Consider the following 26142-nt stretch of genomic DNA (forward strand, 5'->3'; position numbering starts at 1 on the left):
TTTTCCTTATCGTTATTTGTGAAACGTCTTTAAATATTAATATACATTTTGTAATGTCTTCCGTGCACTTTTGAAGTACAGCAGTCTGCTTTGTACTTTGTTGTTACATCTGAATGTTCAATTTTATAACACGCCGGGCAATTACTATGATTTGATACTTTACAGAAGAAATGTTCATTACAATATGCATCAATGCCCATAATAAAGCCTATATTTCAATGACAACGTATTTTAAGTCTAAGTGCTCTATTTTGAAAAGCCTTTTTGGCATCTTCGTTCTAACAGACTCTATAGCTACCTATCGTAAGTTGTAAATCAATATGAAATGTTAACTGCTTTACTGTCATGGCTGATTTCCCCGAGTGGCTGAGATAGTTTGCACTAGTAACATCATTTTAATAGTTTATTTATTTATTATAAAACATCCTCAAATTATAAGTCTTTCAATTATTAATTTAATAATTTCCGCTAGTTTTCATAAACAGGATAGATATATATGGGTAGGTAATATATTTACATTTTTTACCGAGTAATAAGATAAAAGGTAAACAGTTTTAAATATATGCAACTTTATTAAATACATTTATAAGCGGTGTATTAGTAATAAATACCCACGGTTAAATACCCCATATTCTTTTTTTCAAATCATTGGAGTATTCGAGTGCGTAAAAAGTAAAATCACAAAAATACTGAATTCCGAGGAAAATTCAAAAAGGAAAGTCCCTAATATATGTCTTCCAGAAAAACCAACTGTAGAGGATAAGGGTCAATAAATACCAACTAAGAAAAGTATTAACCAATGTAATAATAACTTAACCCCGCCACATTCTATATGTGCCTGTTTCGAGTCAGGAGCCTAAAATCCAGTGGTTTGACCATTGTTTTTTGTTTGCCATGTTTGTTTTTCGATTATTGTGTTTTTCCTTAATCACGAGGTTGATTTTCTTAATTGAATTGTTGCACATTTGTTTATGTCGTGGCCTTTCATAGCCGTCTATACGGCATGTTTTATTACTAATTATTAAAGACCATACAGTGACCTATAGTTGTTTACGTTCACGTCATACGGATTCCGGTGGACAGTTGTCTCATTGGCAATCAACATATCCTTATTTATATAGTATTACCTAATACGAGTTTGTTTACGAAAAAAAAACCCGAATTTGAACTATCCCTACAACAACCGCTACCAATTCCTTCATTAACTCTAATGATGGCCACCAAGCTAAGTTTATGCGAATTAAGCACACATATCCATACTCATTCGGTGAATTTAATTGGAAGGTAACAAATGAACCTGTAGAATCTAGTGCGTACTTGTGAGTAAAAGGAATCCAAGTCATTGACACGTTAGGCAGACCTCTAACAGAAGGGACAACACATTTACATAAGATTCCAGCAGTTCAAGTAGCCTTTAATGTAAACAGAATCACCAATAATACACACAAGAAATAAAAGAGCCAGAAATGACCTATTTTATGCATAACAGGTGCCATAAAAGCGATATCTAAGCCAGGGGCATTTCTAGGATATTTGAAAGAGGGGGCGTAAAATGAAATAATTTGCCGAGCGGAGCGAGGCGAAAATTTTTTTGGACCTTTTTTTTGCTTCAAAACATGAAATAATTAATTAATATGATAAATTGCCATATTCAATACAATAATAGCAGATTACGATAGCTTTTTTTTTTTTTTTTTTGAAAAGGGGGGGCGTACGCCCATTACGCCCTCACCTAGACCCGCCCCTGATCTAAGCCATACTAAACCAACCGACAACAAATGCTTACATGTACTGTGTACAATATTGGTCCTTTCCCTCTGTTGTTGAAAGCATCACTGAGACATTTACATGTTTAGAGATTTTTAATGAATTCTTCATTTCTGTATCTGTATTTTTTAAATATTCATCAAACGTTTGTTTTCAAATAAAATAATGATAAAAAAAGGGGTGAGGATAGGAGTCAAGATATCACGTTGAAGAAAAACGTACACAAAATGACGTCGAAGAAAAGACGAAAACAGAAAAACAAAAGTCCTCCAAATATTTAGTTATTGACCCCATAATAGAAAATGTGTTTGCAGAAAACTTGTTTTGCTGATCATTAGTCAAAAAAGAGGGGATGATTAAAATTGTGAATTATGGGAATCAACTCGTGTAAGGATTCGACAAACGATTTTTATCACATTTTGTTTTGTCTTATGTTGCTGATCAGTTTAGCTGTTCAAAGTTTCAGTCGTTCAAACCACTACAACTGGTCGAATTATAGACTCAGAAATAGACAGGAGGTATATCTTGAAATTACGGAGATTATTTGTAAAAGTTAACGAAGACGGACGACGGACGCCAAGGGATGATAATAGCTCACACTGATTCTTTTGGCCAGGTAATCTAATAAATTATTTAATAAAGTCGATAAATTTTTAAGGAGGTATCCTATAGCCATCTTTCCCCCATGCCAATATTTCCGGGGGAAAAACTGGATCGACATGGTTTTTCTACCCGGAAAAATTGGAATGATCCCACTTTTCCCCCTCAGCGTGATGGGAAGAAAATCAGGATCAGGCCTATGTTTCTCCCTAGAAGCACGAGAAGCTCATGTTTTCCCTTTGTAGTAACGTCGGCGACGTCATTGGAAATAAATAATCACTTTAAAGATAATAACCGTGAAGTTCTTTTAATTAGTTATGCGTTACCACACCATCATCGTATCGTTGTACATTCAACATCATGGCTTATTTATATCTACATAAAGCATAGTCTGATGTGGTGATCACATTCATTCTCCTACTTGAACCCTTGGTATGTGTTTCTTTACTTTCTGTAGTAGGTCGCAAGACCCAATGATCAAACCCATGATCTAGTTGAAGCCTACATGAAGAAGGAATTTGGTCGGATGGTAACGGTTGTAGCAATGTTTGAAACATATTATAGTTAATAAACTCTCTCTTGTTTCTCACATCTGATGACATCTTAGAAATATAGTAAGGTCTACTGTGTTTGCTTTTGAATAAATCATGACACACATTGTTCATTTTCTATCTTTGAATGATTCTCTCAGTATTTGCTGGAGTAGTTCTGTCTGCCTTCAAGTTCCACATTCCGAACTGGTAAACACCGAAATACTAAGCACCCTTTCGTATAAAATTCAGTCTCCTTTAGATATATAGGTCCATCATTCTGTTTCATTCAAGTCCTTTCAAGATATTTGCATCAAAACGTAATGTGACTTCGATGTAAATATAATGTTGAGAACAATGATGAATAATTCTATGAACCTCTTGTGTTTTTGTGCTATCCCTTTCATTTATAACGCTCCAGCGATCTGAATCAGTTGTTTAGACAGATTATATGGCAATGGGTGGCAATTTTATTAAACAATATATCAATTGTTTAACATATCTTTATGAATATAAGATAAATGTATTCCTTCGGTGTAAGTGTTAATCTTCAATGTTTACAGTAGCATTTTATCACCCACAGTAAATATGAAAAAGAACACATGTCCATATCAGCCATACGAATAGGTCAGATTTGTGGACAAAGTCACTAGAAGAATTGTTTCTTTTTTTATGCAAAGGGAACCCCTGTAACAAAATATAAGCGCCCCAGGCTCACTCGGAGACCTCAGACCTTTTTAGTGACACGCGTGTAGACAAAACAATTTGAAACACAATGTATGCCCAACATTTATTCTTTGCAACCCAAGCTAAAAAACAGATTATTTTAACACTTCGGAGATCAATCATTTCTTAAGAAAATACCAGAATATATGCAATAATTGGTCGTGCAATTTTGATATACTGAATTCCATGGACATGGGGGAAAAGTTGTTATATATATGCGTATTATCAACTTTCTGCGGGGGAAAAATGGCAATGATCCAAATTTTCCCCCGCGGCGGCTGGGGGGGGGGGGGGGGGGGGGGGAGGGGGGAGGGGAGGGGGGTTGAGAGCATGCCAGTTTCCGGAGGAATAACTACCATGGGGGGAACTGACTATAAAACAGAGGCTTTAATGGCATATCGACACGTTAAATAGTTCCTGCCTCACATGCTTTTATCAGTTAATACTAGAATTACAGAAAATGAATTGACTATTTCATTTTTCATTTTAGGTTTTTAGGTTTATACCTAAACATTAGAACCTTTAAAGGTAGACTGCCAATAAAATAATACCTCAAACGTTTTCATTTAAATTTTTATTTTAAATTGACATCTAAAAGCGTCATAATTCATAAATTAATTATGCAAACATGAACATGTATATTCCATAAACAAAGAGCAGCTTGTGAATAAGCAGACATATAAAGAGCATAATTGTTTATTTTACAATCAATCTTTGTAATCTAATAAATTGATTAAGTATCAATAACGATGTTGGGATGAAATGTTACCCACGTAATAAAATAATCATATAAACAAAGAACACTGTATGTTGGTTTTGCTGTGTGTCTTTCTTTGTTTATTGTAAAAAGCGATGTATAGTTTCATAATTCTTTAACTATATATAATCATAACATTGTACTTTAATGAATTGCAATTTGTGGTTTTTCTTTCATTCATAAACATATACATTTTGTCTACCGTAATCGTTTAGGGTGTGGAAACTGATAAACGATTGATATGAAGATTTACATATTCTGAAATATTTCAATAAGTAATAAAACATTTTGTTTCATTCCACATCCTTTTTTTTCAAATTAACTGTCAATCGGATTTGTAAATGACGTTGTTCTTAAAACAAATAAAGCGTTCTACATGTGCATTACATTATTGAGGAATTCGAAACAATTAAATAGTACCTCGGTAAATATATCACAAAATTCTCTAATTCGATATATCCAACAAAACTACATAACAGCTTTCCATTTGGTGATTTTTCATACTAGACCAACAGGTTAGTTTAAATTGATAGTTGCTGTCGAATGTAGTTGCAGGATATTTCACATTTTAGATGTAATACGGATTGTTTTCTTTTTTTAAATCTTTTGCACTTTATTAAAAGATGATCTGTTGATTAATTTCAGTAATGATAGAAAGCAATAAAAATGATGCAAAGGGTCTCGTCATAACAATGATTGGCTCGCAATGGTAATATTGATAAAATAAAATTAATAACCACTGAATATCATGATTCTGGTTTAATAAATGTGTATAGTTGGTTTTTTTCGCTAATTGCATGGAGAGATCTTGAGAAATTACTTTTAATTGTTCCGTCTTAATCATTCAATCCTCTTTTTTCTCATAGATACTTGAATCAATACTTATTTGTGTATAACTCCGACGTAGTCCACCCATCATATAGTCATCAAATGTATCCTTGTATATGGGTCTTATGTTAGGAGCACCCAGTAAACATAATGGTTTGTTGTCAATGAAGATAGCACCCAACATTGTAAAATCATCGACTGGTTTCTTAGGTCGGAACAAATTAGACATGTTATAATCTGGTCCTTTAATAATAGGTCCTGTGAACCTCGCTCGCCCGACGATCTCACCCTTGCTGACATCAATTTCAGGTTCAGATGGTGGTTTTGGTGACAGACGTTTTTTGTTCTTCGTCGGTAGTTTTACTTTTGGTATTTTAATACGCTTGCAAATACATCCATATTTCTTGTAGCATAAAATAAACAAACAAATAAACCAAATCAGGAGCGGCAATATGGCAAGTCCAGCTATCAAGTAATATATCCAAGAAATGTCTGTGTCAATTGTCTCATCAGCGCTACCTGGAAATACATATATGTTATTGTACAAATACATAAAATAATATTTCTTTCAGGAACTTATATTCAAAATAATATCGAAATCATTAAGAATGATACTTAAGTCTTATGAAAATTAGTATTTGTTTTGTAGGCAGTATTATTTAGTATAAAGTATTTATTAGATGACATCAAATTTAAGAACTATGAAAATATTAATATAACGGAACTATAAGTGGGCGTTTGAGCTAGCTATTAAACAAGGTCTAACCCACCATTTGTTCGGAAAATGCCTGTACCAAGTCAAATATATAACAGTTGTTCACCATTCGTTCCGTTGGTTGATATAGTCTTACGTTTGATTTTGTCAGTTTTTTTAATTTACTTTGGATTTTGGTATTTTTGTAAATACAATGTACTTTTTTTTCAAATTAAGAATTGTATTTTCATTGTCTATCTATGATTCATTGTCCTAGTTTAATAGCAACATTTTACTGGTTTGTTTTTTGTTATTTCCTAGAGTGGATTAGACTTGTTTTTCCTGCTACATCCACCCAATACATCTCTTTTCTAGTTTTTAACAATTAAAACTGATCATGTTACAGAAATGACATGATATCGATTAAGCCAAAATTTAAGACATTTAACGTATCAAATCAAAGTACTGAAGTACTGAACATCGGATGACAACAAGTTCTTGAGGATGGTCAAAAGCACTTGTCTCAGAAATAAACAACATATCTCTTTACCTGAAACTGAGGTTAATGTACAGAGATATATTTTTTTCTGAGACAAGTTCGTGCGTGAATGATGAATAAATGACAGGAAATTCAACTTCACCGTAATAACTATTATATTGTAGTGATACAAATCAGTATACACTGATTTGTTGTTATATATTATATTAAAATAACAGTTACATATATATATATATATGATTTGCATGCATTTGTATATCATTCTATTCTACTATTCTTATAATAGTGCAATGCAAGTGCATGGTGGACACTTTTCTGTAAAAATTCGATTTTTCTAAGATTGGATACGAGTAGGCATTCATATTTTCCCGCAAAAACAATTACAGAGTTACCGGTCCTATCTTTGAGATATTCTTCCGCATGCTTTAACACAATTTTTCGGTACGCGTGCATTGATATTATCAATGATTTTTTACTTATATATATATATCTAACTACAAAACATTTTCATGTTTTTAATTTATGTTGTAAACAAAAATATTTTTATCAGTATTCATTGAAGAGATGTATTTATATCAAACGATAAGGAATGTTATTTTGCACTCGTTTATGTGCGCATATTTATCATGTTTCTAGATCGGTTACAAACCCAAAACTAATTTACATAATGGAAATCTAGGCGATAGCAACACATCCGAATGACCTCAAGGTCATCGCGATGTAAAAAGCAGAAAGTGTGTGTATTTATTTATAATTTCTGATGTCTAAGTCTTGATTACCGCCTTTTACAAGATTTAAGATTCTTTAATTCTTACGAGCTGCATGCAAACAATATAAAAAAGACATCACTCTTGATATAATCGTTATCAAAAACACTTTTTTTGGTTAAAGATAAAAAAAAAATGTGAAAAAGTCATTCCTTATATGGACTGATATAGAACGAAATAAACACGAATGCCCCTGCTCAAGCTATGCAACGAAAATGGGACGGACGGAAAGACGGTCAAGGTACGGCGGGGGCATAAAAAAAACAAATGGTACAAATATAAACAAAGAACAAATCGAAAAAACAGATGTAATCGCAATCCTGAGATAAACTACAAAAGAGGAAACCAAAAACCCCGACATAGATGTACGTACCATTAACTTATGCGAACAGGCAAACAAAACACGGATGTTTTAACAATTCCATTGTATCTTTATATATAATAATAATGTACCAGTAAGTGTTTGTGTGTATACGGATTGATACATTTCTTCATTAATTGTGTCCTGAAAATATTTTTTGTTGGTATTATTTATGTTAGATATTTAGCAGTTTAAGAGACATTATTAGATGGAGTATATACATACCTTGTATTCCATCAAGACAGATTTCTGAAAAAAAATAAAACACATTATTAGCATTACTATTCTAACTTACAAGTCTTATACATGATACATGTATCCACAAGGAGTACATGTATATGTCTACCTGAAAGTCTACATCCGGCAGCATATCTCATGATGAAGAGGGCACCTGTTTTGTTGTGCGAAATGATTAATTAGGCAGCCATATCTGGTCGGAATGGGGACACTAAATCCGATGAATTATATGCAGAAAGAGTGCCACAATATCTCCATGTTATAGAAATCATTGTAACAAATGTTTATGGGGGCCAAAGGTTGCCCAATGCCGCCCAAAAAATGTGCTTCTTAACAAAGTTGTTACCATTATTAAGTGTTTAATAGTGATGGTTTCTGTATAACTGCCCTTTGTCCAAGCCGACCCATTTTGCGGAACCAACTTCCCATTTGCACTTGTCCTGAGTATGCATAAAATACTTGCCGCTGTACGTTTAACAAACAGCAATCAGTCAATTGTATAAGCCTACATGTTTCTCAAATATATTGTATCTTCAAACCAACTATTACTATCTGAACAGTATGAAATTAGGAGAAGTGGTATGATTGCCAATTAGATAACGTTCAACCAGAGTCTAAAATACATGAATTTAAGCTAGTGTAGTTCACCGTATGGCCTTCAACACCGAGCAAAACCGACACCGTATAGTCAGCTTATAAAAGGACAACGATATGACAAAATACGAAGCTATGCATAAGAAAAAACCAAGAGCCTGATTTATGATGAAACAATCAACGAAAATCAAATATGATAGACAGTTACCAACGGCACGCACTTAATAACAGGCTTCTCACTTAGGACATGCACAATAGAAAAAGATGGGGGTAAAACATGGTTTTAGGTGTTCATCTCTCAGTCTAACCTGGTACAGTGGAGTAACAACACAATATGTAATAAGAATAAATTGAAAAATCAGTTGAAAATGACGTGACTCAAAAGATTGGCACGAAGTACAAAAACAAACAACATAAAGACATAAGACACGAAGTATCGATACAACAGTTCTAGCCGTTACTGAAGTCTAGTTCAAAGCCAATAACAACTGTTTAAAATATCAAGTTGAACTAGACTAAAGTTTGGTTGCTATCTCAATGACGTAAACCATGTATACGCCATATATCTCCTTTAAAAAAATGAAAACAACATGTTATAAATTTCATGCATCTGAGGCGCTTTTCTGGATTGACCGTCATCGGGAACGTTCAAAGCCGAATATTTGAAAGCCAATGATGTATAAGAACTGAAACAGTTGAAGAGCTATATGGCAAAAAAGTATCTAAAAACTAGCCAAATCCATCTAAGGTGAACTTTGCCTGAGAGAGCCGAAACCTTAGTTCCTTTATAATTTCAAAATTTATTAACGGACAATTTTCCAAAGGTTTGTTATAAATCATGTCAGTACTGAGGTACTGAGCTGATGAAACCCTCGGGGACTGATAGTCCACCAGGAGGGGTATCGACCCAGTCCTGAAAAAAATGAAAACAACACGTTATAAATTTCTTGCGTCCGAACCGCTTTTCTGGATTTAACTTCATCAGGAACGCTCAAAGCCGAATATTTGAAAGCAAAGGATGTATAAGAACCGAAACAGTTGAGCTATATGACAAAAAAAGTACATAAAATAGCCAAATCCCTTTAAGGTCAACTTTGTCTAAGGGAGTGGTTTAGTTTCTTTATAATTTCAAAATTTATAAACAGATAATTTAATGTTAGTTTAAAAAATATTAAACGACATCATAACTCTATATCCTTGTTTGTAAATATAATCACACAAGAAGAAAATGTAAGATGCGATTTCTTTCCTGCCATCTCTGGAAAATTATGTTGCATTTCATTACAAAACATGTATTCTTGGCAAATTGTAAACACGTAGTTGTCCATCATGCATTGCGACTCATTCAATGAATTTGTCAATGACCCAATATTAAGTTAACAAACAATTATATTGTCGGGAACAATAGTGTGCCCGTAACAAGTAATGTATTCGACCCGTTTAACCCCTCTATATTCTGTCTGTGCCGATGGCAGGTCAGGTGCCTGTAATCTGTGAATGTCATTGGTTTCTGTCAGTTATATGTGTTTTCTGTTTGATTGTTCTGTCATGCAACATGTCTTTGGTTTTTTTTTTTGTAATTTAACATGTTTAAGGGCATTTTATAGCTGACTATGAGATGAATATAGTTCACCTGTTTTATTTTACTAGGGTTCAACTTAGCATTACTTTTATCAAGCTGAAACATTGTAATACGAACTCGTTTAGTTTGAAAATTGAATGGTTGTCTACTATGGGTTTTGTTTTGTTTACATTGCTATGGAAATTTATAACATTTAGAATCAGGAACGGACAGATTGTGGTTAGCAAACCCGGAAATATTCCGATCGGTAGTTGTAAAAATAAGGGCCGTCATTCAAACGTTTTAGCAATAAGGGTTAGGTATTCTATAAACACGCATAGGAATAAGATATTTGGTATCGTCCAAAGTAAATGGTATGGTCCAAAACCTAGTATAAAACCTGATGCGCTGTCAGAATAAGGGTCGCTTAATGGATATTCCAGACGTCTCAAAGAAGCAAAAAGGTAATTATATAATTATTTACACTTTATAAAATATTAAATAGATTCTGGATAAGAATCTATCTGCGTACCTGAATGAGGTTGTAGGGATATTAAAAGTTGTACATACGCACCGGGTAATAGGTGCATAGGCGACTGTGCGGTAATAGTGCACGGGTAAATATGTGCACTGGCTAAGCAGTGCACAGGCGGATTAGGTCAGATAGTGCACAGGCGAAACAAGTCAGATAGTGCACAGGATAGTAGTGCATAGGTAGAATACAGCATAGTTTTGGATAGTGCATAGGTTAGCACTGATTGCTACTGGACACATAAGGTCTGTGCAACACATTGCTTGGTTGGTGATAGAGGCCAAATTAACAAGTTAAAGATCGATATCTAAGAGACGGTGTATCTTCCAATATCCAGGGGTAAACTCTGGTACGATACCCATAAGTCACTACACCGAGTACGTGACATAATTTTGGTGGCAGCGGTGGGATATTGGTAAGTGCACCGATAATTGAATAAATATGGATGATTTACAACAGCATATAAGTACGCTAGAGGAAGAGGTTAAGCAAAGTAGGGAGAAGTTGAGACAAACTCAAAACCCTTGGCTTTTGACACAACAACACTCTACCCCAAAAGTGCAACCTAGAAACCTGACAGATTCTGGTATTGTTCAGACGAGGCGCACCAATTTCGGCGATGTCACAGAGCGCACAGTCCAAACACAGCTTCATCGAGCTGATGATGCTCCAACATTGTTTGGACCTTACATAAGTGAGCAAGGCCCGGCAGTCCGTCCTAAGCAAGTGCAATACAACACAACTAGCGCCGCACCCTGTACCAGTAGCGGAGGTTCAGTGGAGATTTCTCCTATCTTAAGATATAACCAAAGGAATGCAAGACAGGTTGTCAATAACCAGGAAAAAGTACACACGCCAGGAAAGAATACAAGGAAAGAAATCAAACTGGCCAATATATTAGTAACAGAGGTTATTACGCGTTTCGGCGTGCCTACTGTAGTTCACTCAGACCAAGGCGCGCAGTTTGAGAGCGAATTATTTCAAGAAATGTGTCAGTTATTACAGATAGACAAGACTAGAACCACGCAGTGTGACGGAATGATAGAGAGATTTAATGGCACATTGGCAAAAATGTTGACTGCTTATGTTGATGAACACCATTCCAATTGGGATTGCTTACTGCCCTACGTTATGATGGCATATAGATCAGCTCAACATGAGACCACAGGATGTACGCCTAATCGCATGATGTTAGGTCGCGAAGTTGCTACACCTGTGGACCTTATGTACGAGGTACCTGATTATTTAAAGAAAATTCCACAAAACAAATGGGCGTGGGAACTTCAAGAACGAATGGAAGAAGCTCACCACTTTGTTAGAAAACATGTAGGACAGGAAATGTTGCGTCAGAAAAAGTATTATGACAAACAGTTAAACTGGAGCAAGTTTAGGAAAGACGACCAAGTATATGTATTCTTTCCAATTCGAAAAGCTGGTCATTCTCCCAAATTTACATCCTACTGGCGTGGTCCTTTTCGAGTACTCAAAGAATACTCAGATGTTAACTATCTCATTAACTGTGGTAGGCGTGGTCGACCACAGGTTATACATGTAGATAGAATGAGGTTGTACAAGGGCCAACTTCTGAGAGGAGAAACAGAGATGAACGAAAACGAAAATCAAGATGATACTTTTGAGCCGGAAAGTGTGGTGCCCGAAATTTCTAATGATGAGCCTGATAGTGCGGGCAACATTGTTGATCAAAGTGATTCAAGGGATAAATCAGACTACAAAGGGCGTCCACACCGGGTTACCAAGCAGCCGGCATTGCTGCATGAGTTTGTTAGATAATGTGGATCGCATTGTCGTATATATATTCTTTATCATGTACTAAAATATATAAATAAATATAGATATGTATATAAAGTTAATTTCTACAGAATATGCCGACAAAAGTTATTGCGTTATTTTTATTTTCTTTTGCAGAAATGGTGAAGACAAAAGTTACAGTAAGGAATAGACAGGACTGGTGCTGCCATTTCTGTAATACAGATTATAAAACTGAGGCTGCATGGGATGTACACACGCTCAAATGTGCAAAAGAAAAGAGAGAAAAGGAAAAGTTTCGGTGCACAGAGTCTGGGTGTAATTATGCTTCGGCAAGAAAACAGGATTTAAACAGACATAGGAAAAGAGTTCATGGTCTAGGGAAAGCTCTAGAGGAGTCAGACTGGGAAACACAGAATCCTGGTGATTTGTTGGATATTATTGATACGCCTGATGATCCGCGAACTGTGCGCAAACCAACCAAACCAAACCCAGTAGTAGCTCCTAAAAGGAAGCAGGAACTAATGGACATGTTACAAAAATCAATATCTCCAAAGAAGATTCCCAGAGTGTCGTGCACTGTATCCACAGCGCCAGCTTCAGTCGTTAGTGACAGTAGTGGTTCAGAATCTGACGATTCCACTATTTTCAGTACAGTCTGGACGGCTACCCCAGTTGCATCAGAGAGCTCCGGTATTGTACCAAGCTCAATCTCGCCAAATATTGTAGTTTCAACACCTATAGTGAGTGCACCAATGCCAATACTACCTTTTTCTGTGGACAATCGCACTCAAACTGAAAGATTGAGCCATCATCATCGCCTCCGACGTAAACGTCATTTCATTCACAATCAGGGCATTCTTGTCTCTGAAACAGAGGAAGAGGAATGGGATGATTTTTAGAACACTATCTTTTTGACACACATACCAACCAGAGATGTTGAAGGTAGTTATCAGACAGTGCCGTTAATTAAGTGCATGTCATAAGCAGGAAGCTGGACGTTTTATGAGTTATGAGGACACTTAATTATAGAAGTTGTTTTGGAGTCTATATTAACAGACAGTTTTATTTCTAATTAAAAGTGAGGGAATCACTACTATAAATGTTATTTTGTTGTATATTTTAATATGTATGTCCGTCGGATGGGGACGTTAAATCCGAGGTCCCGTGTTCATGGAGTACCACGCTTTGTGCACGTTAAAGATCCCTCTTAACAAACTCTTTGAGTGGTCCATAAGTGGCTGGTTGTTAGGCAAAATTATTTCTTACCGGTTTTGGCTTGTTGATGTTTTCAGTGGTTTTCAAATGTATAATTTGGTTTGTTGGTTTTCATGGTTATAAATTGATTGCTCAAAAATCTGTCTGCATGCATATTTGAAAAACAGATGTAAAATGACTTGAGGGTACTTAGGATAAAGTTGATTTATTTAAGTTGATGCACATGTTAAATCAGTCCTCCAATGTTAAGACAATAGTATACAGTTGGTTGGGAATCTTGTCATGTCGGGTAGATCATACATCTACGAGTTGTTCTAGTGGTTAGTTACTGAAGAAGTACCAGTTGTTTAATGATATTTATATTTGTGGATTTTGAATGACATGGCTTGAGGCAATACCCGGATAGAGTTTGGGACTGAAAAATGTCCACTTGATGTAGATGTGTTCAATTGATATCGATAAATGCGGGGACGCATTTCCTGGAGGCGTGGGTAATGTGATGAATATAGTTCACCTATTTTATTTTACTACTAAGGGTTCAACTTAGTATTACTTTTATCAAGCTGAAACATTGTTATACGAACTCGTTTAGTTTGAAAATTGAATGGTTGTCTACTATGGATTTTGTTTTGTTAACATTGCTATGGAAATTTATAACATTTAGAATCAGGAACGGACAGATTGTGGTTAGCAAACCCGGAAATATTCCGATCGGTAGTTGTAAAAATAAGGGCCGTCATTCAAACGTTTTAGCAATAAGGGTTAGGTATTCTATAAACACGCATAGGAATAAGATATTTGGTATCGTCCAAAGTAAATGGTATGGTCCAAAACCTAGTATAAAACCTGATGCGCTGTCAGAATAAGGGTCGCTTAATGGATATTCCAGACGTCTCAAAGAAGCAAAAAGGTAATTAAATAATTATTTACACTTTATGAAATATTAAATAGATTCTGAATAAGAATTTATCTGCGTATCTGAATAAGGTTGTAGGGATATTAAAAGTTGTAAATACGCACCGGGTAACAGGTGCATAGACGACTGTGCGGTAATAGTGCACGGGTAAATACGTGCACTGGTTAAACAGTGCACAGGCAGATCAGGTCAAATAGTGCACAGGCGGAACAAGTCAGATAGTACACAGGATAGCGGTGCACAGGATAGTAGTGCATAGGTAGAATACAGCATAGTTTTGGATAGTGCATAGGTTAGCACTGATTGCTATTGGACACATAAGGTCTGTGCAACACATTGCTGGTTGGTGACAAAGGCCAAATTAACAAGTATAAGATCGATATCTAAGAGACGGTGTATCTTCCAATATCCAGGGGTAAACTCTGGTACGATACCCATAAGTCACTTCACCGAGTACGTGACAACTACACGATATGAGTTCGCTCATTTTATGAGGAGCGTACGGTGACCTTTATTTAAATCTACGTAATTTGAATTCTGTTAGATGGTAATTTCATTGACATTGGGTAGCATGGCACATCTACTTATTTTATATACAAACACTATCATTTTCCTGATTTACTAAGTTAAACACAATTCAATTAGATTACTAAAACCAATTGTTTTTACTTGAAATTCTCCTCTTCAAAAACTAAATCATTTTCTTAAGAATTACAATTACCTGAAATATCCCAGGAGACAATTGTCACACCATCTGGTCCCGGATTCGTAGCGGTTGTTGCTGTGTCACAAAACTTAGGTGTCTCGGTAGAGTAAACAGTGCCTCCTTCTTTCTTGAAAGCCTGTAACAGTGGTAACGTCATTTTCATTGCGTTACACATATACTTAGACGTTATGAGAACAGGAAATCGTGTTTCTCAGTTAACCATATAAAGTGTTTAATATGCTCTTTTTGTATTGGCTTCCCAAGCTATAAATATTCAGCCTACTTATTTAGATAATGTTATAGAAAGCAGAGATATCGGTTTTGGATTGTTTTTCTAAATGCTCACAATTATTACATATTTTTGTCATACCTGATTAATTCTTCCATTTAACTTTAAACTTGCATCTATTTCTGATGTGATTTACATTTTACATTAGGGCCCTAATATGTATTACGTCATGTATCGTGAAAAATACATAAGAGAGATTAGTTGTACTTGAGGTACATGTATATAATAAAGTGTATATGATATGGTTTTTTTCAATATCACACACCGTATCAACCCTCAACCAATATAATCCCTCGAGCAGAGCTCTTGGGATTATATTGGTGTCTCGGGTTGATACAGGTGTGATATTGAAATATTCTCTATTTATCATACTGTTATAGAAAAAATATATTATGATAAATGAATTTTTTTATTCTTCTGAAAAACGAATGGGCTGCACTTATATTATATCTATAAGTTTTTGACAACAAATGGGTCGTTACCGCTGATGGTTCGGTCATTGCATGATACAGACGATAAGTAAAAAAATGTCCAATTCTTAAACTTTGTATTTTTTATTCTTTTGGTCAAGGGTGATGATTTTTCCCGAATTACGTGTTGTGAATCATATCAAAACTGTTTATTTTGTCATTTAGTATACATGTAAGAGCTACATAAAATGATGTGATCAGTCTACATATATAGTTACTTATTAATAAATCAAAAATATTATTGTACTTCATTGGTAACTTATTTATGAAATGTGTGTCAGACTACTTACAAAGCAAGAAAATCTGTAATTATTCGTGTCGTCCACAGTGTTGTCCTGGTTCCAAAGTCCTAGATATGTAAAGCTGTTCACAGTGGTATAAAATAAACAACTGTAGCTTCCATTATCTGGGTTAAAGTCAAATTCTTTATTAGCATTATTTTGTGCAATTTAGGTAAGAAGGAACACTGGCATCGTATACTTTGATAATTATCACATACGTTGATGAGTTACCAAAAAGGAAAAGTACAAATTTAGGATTTTGTTCATTTTTTGTTTTTGTAATTGGTGCTTATAGGTGTTAAAGCGGGAGTATTTATATAAATTAGTTTTTTCAATATTTCATGATATAAACCGATCAATGTTTTAGGTATGTTGTTTTTTCACCCATCATCATAATGACCCATCGCAAATTTTATGTTAATAAAAGTGATGCATATGTTTTAAGTCTAATATGATAACTGAGTTTTATACATACGAGAGGTTTGTTTAGCAGGAGAGGAACATGAATCATTGTAGCCAAAACTAACTGTTGTTCTGTTTGCACACACATCTAACGTGTTTCCTGGACAGCTAGTCGTTATGGTGCCATCAGACAGTGTAATGTTAACACTCTGGAATATTGCCAATAAATCATCTGGACACCTCGTTGTCAATAATCCATTATCATACGCATCTGGAACGAAATCATATGTATTACATTTTTGACATCTGTTCTTGAGAAGTCTGTGTGACCCTAGGTATAGCTTGAGAAGTCTGTGTGACCCTATTTCTATACCTAAGTCAACCCTTATTTTATATCGAATCTGATTTAACTTTGAGCGATCGAAAGCCACATTAAGGTATATAATCTGATTATGGTAAAACCAAGCCTTTTATTACTCTCATACATGTGTCAACTGAGTTCACTTAATAAGTAGGCTTTATGCTGAAACATCTAAGCTGGAAAATAAGTGCAGTGGTCATAGTTAATTTGATATAATACAGAAAATAAAGGAGTGCATTTTATATTTGAAGAGAATCGCTTAACGAATAAAAAAAAAACCAAAGAAACAGAAAACAACACAAAATATATTCAGATTAGAAAATGTAAAACTATTATTTTTGTCAAAACGTTTATTTAGCCAAAAGAAATGAAAAAAGAAAAGAAAAAATATTAATGTTTGTTTGCTTTTGTGTGCAATTACTAGAAAAGTCAGTGTGGAAAAAATTGCTAACATTCTTATTACAAATGAAAGCACACTTCCCAAATAATTGTTCCCTATACTTGTGCTAATATTTATAAAATTATTAGCGCACCATTATTTTAATGTGTTTACGCTAATTCAGATTATGGTATGTCCTTGTTTGTATACTATGCCGACTCTAAATATTTATTTATTATTATTGAAAATCTCTCCAATTCAACTAGTATATAAATTTACCTTAAGGATGTTCGCTCCACTTGTTTTTGATTTTTTGCCAGATATTCCGAATCCTCTTGTTTTATCCATGTAGTGCCATTAACAAATTTTGCCCGCTAACCCCTACTTTTCTTTTCATAATTTTATTACATCTAGTTTAAAAAGCCATATTTGAAAATCTTATAAAATCCTTGTTACTTTTTCATTGTTTTTGAAAGAAAAAAGGTGACAATGTTAAATGTATGAAAAATCTAGAGAGAATCATTTCCCGCCAAATTTTCAATGGCTTATATCTCGAAGACAAGCACACGGACCCTTAATTATTTTCTGCTTTTTTAGTTTCTTCATTTATATACTATCAATTAATAACAGTCTTTTAAAAAGCTTGTTATTTTGAAACAGAGGAGCGAACATCCTTAAAAGATACATTTTAACATGACATACATGTATGTACCTATATAGTTACGTACCTGCTTTAACTAACATAACAAAAGTTTGTTTTCCGTAAGGATATGCTCTGTTACATACATCTTCAAACGTAACCGTGCCACCGGTAGAATCGCCATATAGATGGTCTTGAGCAAAAACCTCAAAGTCTAAAATGAAATCCTAAAATTCTCATAATATGAGCATCATACAAGTCTGTACATTTGTTTAAAAGCAATCTGTAAATCATTGACACATAGTTGTAAAATTAAGTAGGATATGCATGTAATATTGAAAAAAAGCAATTTATTTCTTTTCTTATCTTTATTTCTTGTAGGTCGTTATTGAGGAAAAATAAGAGATGAGGTATGATTGCCGATGAGACCAATATTCATCAGACACCAAAGGATGAGGATGTAAACAAATACAGGTCACCGTATGGCATGCAATGGTCAAAACTCAGACCGTATAGTAAGCTACACAAGATCCAGGCATGATAAAATGTGAAACAATTAAAAACAAAAAAAACAACGGCCTTACCTATGCTTATACAATAAACAACAGCACAAAGAACAAAACAACACATCAAAAAGACAAAACAACACATCAAAAAGACAAAACAACACATCAAAAAGACAAAAGACACAAAAAGCCAATCTAGTAAGAGTACTCTCAGTTACCATGAAGGTTACATGTAGTTCAAAGTTCATTTTCAACTAATAAATGAACCACGATTTAGTTAAGACGTCTTAAACAGTCTGAGAAAACTATGACTTCGTGACTTTTATAATTTATACACTTTAACTATATTTATTCATCAAAAAATTATATACTTTTACTTTATTTATATACTTTAACTACATTTATTCATCAAAAATGTAGTTTCATTTACTCATGATCACGAAAACATGTAGGGACAGTCTATTTCTAACATTTGTAGTTTCGTAGTTTCTTTTTTTGACACTTCCAATTTGACATTTCTAATTTCTTACTTGAATTTTCTCAATTACAACTTGAAAGTGAGAAATGTCTAATTGGAACTGAGAAGTGTCAAGTTAGAATTGGGAAATGTCAGGTTGGAATTTAGAAATGCCAACTTGGAACAGAGAAGTGTCAACTTGGAAGTGGAAAGACTTGATGTCAAGTTGAAACTGAGAAATTTCAACTTTGAACTGGAAAGACTTAGTGTCAAGTTGAAACTGAGAAATGTCAACTTGGAACTGGAAAGTGTCAAGTTTGAAGTGAAAATGTCAACTAGGAAGTTAGAAATACACAATGCTTCAACTTGGAAGAATGAAATGTCAACTTGAAACTGAGAAATGTCAAGTTTAAACTGATAAATGACAACTTGGAACTAAGAATTGTCAAGTTGAACTGGAAAGTGTCAAGTTGAAACTGAGAAATGTCAACTTAAAACTGGAAAGTGTCAAGTTGGAAGTGAAAATGTCTGCTTAGAAGTTAGAAATATCCGTTTGGAAGTTAGAAATGTCAACTTATAACTGAGAAATGACAATTTTGAAATGAGAAATGTCGAGTTGGAAAAGAGAAATTTCAACTTGGAACAAAGAAGTGTCAAGTTGAAATTGAGAAATATCCATTTCAGTTTTGTCGCCGAAAAAGCTACAAGATCACAGACGTACCTAACTTTGAACTGAGAAATGTCAAGTTGGAAAGAAAAATGTTAAATTGAAGAATGAAATGGTTAAATGTCTGATTTACTCTTCCCAGGTACTTTTATTAAGTGCTCGGATGGGAAAATTCAAAATTTCATCGATACTGACCAAAACGCATTGTACCTGAAGAAATATTTGCTATTATTTAATTTCTGTATCTGTATGACCGTTAGATTCTTGGTTTACTTGAAGACTTGAATAAAGGAGTTATGAACTGTATTCTTCAGTATTGAAGCCTTGTCGGCCACGACGAAGAAGAAAGCTTATTGCTGTCTCTTTGTTGGCTAATATGGCTTTTTCTGTTGTTTTTTTGTATATATATTAAGTCTGGAGGCTACTCTCAAATGTATATCAGGGCCAATACAAAACAGTCAGTTTTAAAATAACACTGTAATCACGACGTTTGTCACTTACCGGTTCCTAAATAATAATAAAATGTAACGTTGTTTTCCTTAAAAAGCTCTATACACATATAAAACCTCGTGATCGTCCCGAATATATTAGGTTCAATTACCATTCTGAAATTAAAAACAAAATATTTTTCTATATATGCTCATTTGGCTTGGCAAACACCGAATCGTTGACTTTGATAGGTCGATCTCACTTCATGTGGATTGTTTCGGTCCAAGATGAAATCACCTGTCTGATAGTCAATAGTTTGGCTTTGATTTATTACTTAGCATTTGCTTTACAAAAACACATAGCAAATTTGCAAACTCAGCGGTCTTAAAGTGTGACACCATTGACGTTCCTACAAGAAAGGGTGACCCGCTGTTATTTGCACATAACATATATATTGTATTTTGTATACTGTTGTATTTGTCCTTTGGTCATTTTTCGTTTTTTGCCAGTTTTTCCTTGCATTTAAGCTGTGCGTAGTGAGGTTGTCGAATTTCTAACTGGAGGGGTCATGATTAAGGCCATTGCATGCATAAGCTGTCGGAGTTAGGGTAATTCAGTATATTTCTGAAGATTTGGATATAACAAAGGATTGTCTTTTAAAAGAAAGTCTATGTCACAGTTTTATAGTATAACTTAGCCATTGAAATGTCAAAAAAACATAATCAACTTTTTGTTAAATTTGAAGCATCATATGAATTCAAGTCTAGAAAAAAATCTTATGCTAACAGACTAGTCAGAATTTACGTACATTATTGTTTTATTGACAAACAAGAAATTTTCTTTCAATAATTCAAAAGTCTTATGATACAATGTAAAATAATGCAGACGAGAAGTAAAAGTCAAATTTTCTTTACATCTGGTCTTTTTGTCTTAGAAAATATTACATAATACCAAATTACAATTATACATAATTAACTGTGAAATCCTTGTTATTTTTTATAGTTTTTGATAGAAAAACAGTGCCAATGTTAATAGTATGAAAAATCTAGAGAGAATCATTTCCCGCCAAATTTTGAACGGCTTATATCTCAAAAACAAGCACACGGACCCTTCATTTTTCTCTGCTTTTTTAGTTCCGTTATTTATATACTATCAATTTATAACAGTCTTTTAAAAAGCTTGTTATTTTGAAACAGAGTAGCGAACATCCTTAAATGCAAAACTAGGAAATAAAGTGAACTTACTTCAGAACGTATCGATCGTCTCTTTTCTCAAGACATTCGAAATCTGATTTAGGTGTAAAAGGTATTGTTAGAGGGTAATCAATGATATGTGTTACATTAGCCCCTATTGTCCCTGTAGAAGCACTGACATAGGTATCTTCCTCACCAAACGGCATCATACACTGGCCATCTGAAGAAAAGAAATGGCATCAATTACGATGTAAAACGTTTCAAATAGTGTTACATCTGTAACGAAATTGAATTTCACCGGTAGTATATTGTACCTTAATATGTCTGCATTATATAAGTTGGAAACACCAAAGTCAACCCTTCAATAAGCTTTCCATGAATTGTCATCTTCCAACCCCAACCCCCCAAATTTGTTTTTTTTTTACAAGGAATCAATTGATAGAAGGGAAATGCAAAAGGAACCTCAAAAACCCAACATTACGTTTGACGTGTCGACAAGAGAAGTGTTTACGCATCCTCGATGACTCTGTAATTTTAGTTTAATCTTTTGCACTGGTGAGAGGTATAGGTTCACACTATGGGGCATCTTATTTCCCATATGTGCTTTTGTTTGTGCTGCCTAACGTTAGTTACCTGTGTTATGCGTGTTATATTCTATTAATATCGTTTGTCTTTTCTGTCGCGATGTTGTTGTATGTTCTTCTACTTTTGATTTTTATCTGACCCATTTGTAAACAAATGATAATACATATTTACACAATTGAAGAATCAAGACCAATAAAGGACAATCTAAATTAACACGAACAATGGGTCAGTGAAATGTCGACAAAGGATATATTGAGCCAGCCATGTAAGTCAAGATCAACAAAAGTCTGTATATAAATACCAATATGTAAAACTAAAGAATAAACAGATATAAAAGTTCATTATGTAGGTCAATAAAATGTAACCGTACATTACTTGTGTCAAAAGTTGCTGTCTAGTTGACTTATATCTCGTATCTATAAGTATTCTTATTACAACAGTTTAACAGTAAAGTATGTATGATGAGCAGTGTTCATAGACACGCACACAAGTATTGGAAGATCATTTACGGTATTATGAAAACCAGTTTAGGAATGAGAGACACAATAAAAGAATGAGAGACACAATAAAGGAATGAGAGACACAATAAAGGAGTGAGAGACACAATAAAGGAATGAGAGACACAGTAAAGGAACGTACAAACTACCAACAGACATATTTATGAAAATATACAAACTCGGTTGATTTCAATGGCCGCTATACTTTATGTTAGTCTATAAGGTAAGTCCACTTGTATAAAATTAAGCACCTCAGTTATTCAACTATATTAACTTCTAATAACCTAGTACAGTCCAAATGATGTTTTAAGGTATAAATATGGTGCCTATGACCTCCCGTCCCGTGCTGAGAGGTGTCTATGACCTCCCGTCCCGTGCTGGGAGGTGCCTATTTTCTGGGTGAGATGTACAAATACCAACAACGTCGGGTCGGTACGGGAAAATATTTGAAGTCACCGTGTTGGAGTGTTCCCTGCTCTCTACGTGGTACATGTAACGAACTCTTTGTTACCTGTTTGAATGGTGCTCATGTCACTTCATAAAATGCGAAATTGATAAACAAATATGATATTCTGCCTCTAATAAGTCATATGTCAATAAGTAGTTCAAGTATCCCTTAATCCCGGTCCACAACTTTTAAGTGCCAGTCTTTGTAAGAATCAAGCTATTTAGAAAAAAATTAAAACATGGCAAAAGAAAACCCACCGACCTAACCATCCTATTTTGAAGGTACCCTCATCTTGAGTTAGAAATGGTAGGTCTTTCGTTTCTGCGTGTCTGGTAATTCCAGAAATATCTAGATAAATTTTGGTAAGAATGATAGCAAATTACGGAGTTATCTCCCTTAAATGTTAATTTCTAGTGCATTTCAACCAAATCATATCTTGAATCACCAGAACAGGTAAAGGAAACGAATGTTTTATTCAGGCACCGTTATACATTCTGAATTTAAATAATGGTAAAGCTGGGCGGGTTTTTGTTTGTCATGTTTTCACCACTGCCTGATTCTTAGGCAGATTAGCGCTTAAAAACACACCTGTTTGATTTGTTCTCTACACGAATCTGCATGAAATATTTGCCACTGGACGTGAAAGCAGACAATTGATCATTAACTACGTTCTGTATCATGGGGTAGTTTTAGTGATATGACTTTGGTCAATCTTATAAACTTCGGCGTACAAACTATAAAAAATAAGAAGATGTGATATGATAGCCAATGAGACAAGTCTCCACCAGAGACCAAATGACATTGAAATTTAAAACCATAGGTCACCGTATGGCCTTCAACAATACGCAAAACCCATCCTGCATAGTAACCTATAAAAGGACTCCAAATGACAAATGAAATACAATTCAAACGAGAAAACCAACGGGATTTATGCACAAAATAATGAACGTAAAACAAATATGATATACAGCAATAGACGATAACCACTGAATGAAAGGCTCCAGACGTAGAACAGGCACATACAGAATGTGGCGGGGTTGAACATGTTTGTGATGGCGCCAAACCCTCCCCCTAATCTGGGACAGTGGTGTAACAGTACACCATAAGCACAAACTACAATAAAGAGCTGCGCCATGAGCGCATGTTACGCCCCTCGCTTTTTCAAAGAATGAAGTTCCATAACTCCTCAATGTCATATCAGAAATTTATAAAAAAAAACTAAAGGGAGCTCACGTCAATAGATATAAACAATTCACTATCATGCAAATTTGATAAAGCGGTTTTGAGTTATTGTCCGACATGTTGACGACGGACGGACGGACAACGGTATACCATAATAAGTTCCGTAAACGGGCGTATACAAATCAGTTGAAAAGGGCTTAACTAATCAGATCGATACAAAGCACATAACAAACCATAACAAAATCAAAAGTAGAGATCTAAGAGTACACGCAGTTACTGAAAACTAGATCACAGCTAATAACAACTGATAAAAAAGTCATGTGTCAGACTCAAAAGTCTTCATTAGAAATCTTCTCTTTTTAACATTAATAATTTTTCACATAAACCTTTTGAATTTATAAGGAATTACCTGCTTGTTTCGTCCAAATACTTGTAGAGAAGCACAACACAAAAGATATCCATGAAAAGTATCTCAACATTTTCTTTTTTTGTATAACATGCATAAACGCCACTTGGTTTAGGGCAAAATGACAAAAATAATTATTATTCAATATTTTGAAAATTGCACCTAAATTAAATTGTTCTACATTATTAATTTGATTGAATTTTAAACGTCGCGTGCATTTTATTGATACATTACCTTCCGAACAGAAAATTCATTGTCATGAAGGCGATTTAATTACGATATGGGGATATTTCAGCAATTTATAATGTTTTGTTATTAAAGGATAGTCAAATATATTGGACCATGTAAACAATAAAGTAACAGTGTTCATACCGTTCTAATTACTTATTGGTGTTTGGTTACAAAAGTCTCCTACAAGGCAATACACTGAATGACCGTCTGCTTAATGTGGTGATCATTATTAAGTGTGCTTATATTATGCTTTAAAAAAAGTACGAAGTAAAATAGAAATAAAAACGTTTCAATATTTTTCTCATTCTGAGCTATTATATTCATTCCTATTATTATTATTATTATTATTATTATTATTATTATTATTATTATTAAAGACCATTATATTCATTCCTATTATTATTCCTATTATTATTATTATATTATTTTCATTATTATTATTATAATTATTATTATTTTAATTATTATTATTATTATTATTATTAAAGACCATATGTTCTGCAAGTAATAAAAGAATAAAACTAATTGGTCCAACGAGAAACGTTCTTCTGTTAAAGTTCTTCTGTTAAAAATGTGCCATATAGATATCGACATAAAATATAAGAACAACAATATACTAACAAATTTGTCCATTAATTTTTACAGATCTTTTGTATCTCTAGCTCAGGTTTGCTGTTTCAAGCTTCTATCTGTTTATAATAGTTTTCAAATAAACGAAAATACACTAAAATGAGTTAAAAAAATGTAATTTTAGGACAAACCTCGTTTAAGGAGTCTATGTTTATGTTAATATGCTTGTATTTTTGAAGATCTTGAATTATGATCATTTATACAACTGCCGTCACACATTCAGGATTTTTACTGCCGTTATTCCTGATTAAAAATTTGTAAAAAGTCGGATAAAGATCCTGTGATTCGAGGCTGGAAATTTGTAAATCAAATATTTATTTTTATCCTGCAATCGACCTTTCTACTATACTAATACAGGTGTACAGATAACACGAAGCGATAAACGTATACTAGACGTTTATAGTCTCCTAATATCCTGCTTCTGTTGCGAGCGACTGGTTATGTCAAATTACTGTTTACATCACAGTTCAATTTGGGGTCCTCATTGCTGTCCGCGTTTAAGTCATGCCGATTTCATTCAAAAACAAATTCAACGATTGGGATGGGAAAAAAATGTACAAAATTATTGCAGGATAAAGACAATAACTGTTTTGTGTCTTTAAATATCAGCTGTATTTGTACTCGGCTCCAAACAGGAGTAATAGCTCGCTGAAGTTCGCATTACACCTGTTTCTTAGCCTCGTACAAATACAGCTGATATTTAAAGACACTAAACAGTTATTGTCTATATATTTTTCAGGAACGTCTCGATAATCCCGTTTTCAATCCGATTCAGATCCGATTTGTATCTTTCGAGTGGTAAATAGATATAGGAAGATGACCGAATTTGTCCCGATAGCGTCCCGATTGTCCAGAATGTGATCACAGGATCTTGATCAGACGTTTGACAAATTTAAATCGGGAACGGTCCTATTAAGGATGGCAGTTACACTCCTGAATGTGTGTCTGAGGCTTTGTAGTATTTTGTATTTTTCGTATCAGTCTATCTCTTCTAGCTTTAAACGGCACATTATGTAAATATACAAAACA

General features: G+C 34.2%; 1 protein-coding gene across 1 annotated transcript; it reads right to left on the reverse strand.

Moving 5' to 3' along the window:
• Nucleotides 1–4178: 4178 nt before the first annotated feature.
• On the reverse strand, nt 4179–24388 carry LOC127726361 (uncharacterized). Its single transcript, XM_052233721.1, has 9 exons — nt 24256–24388; nt 21186–21354; nt 20014–20117; nt 17971–18096; nt 16576–16773; nt 16110–16225; nt 15076–15196; nt 7755–7778; nt 4179–5727 (listed from the first exon to the last, which is right to left on the reverse strand). Exons 1-9 carry the CDS (start codon nt 24347–24349, stop codon nt 5225–5227), a joined length of 1455 nt encoding a protein of 484 aa, XP_052089681.1. The 5' UTR covers nt 24350–24388; the 3' UTR covers nt 4179–5224.
• Between the last annotated feature and the right edge of the window lie 1754 nt (nt 24389–26142).

This window comes from Mytilus californianus, unplaced genomic scaffold (genome assembly GCF_021869535.1).
Source record: "Mytilus californianus isolate M0D057914Y unplaced genomic scaffold, xbMytCali1.0.p SCAF_17, whole genome shotgun sequence".
Taxonomy (NCBI): Eukaryota; Metazoa; Mollusca; class Bivalvia; order Mytilida; family Mytilidae; genus Mytilus; species Mytilus californianus.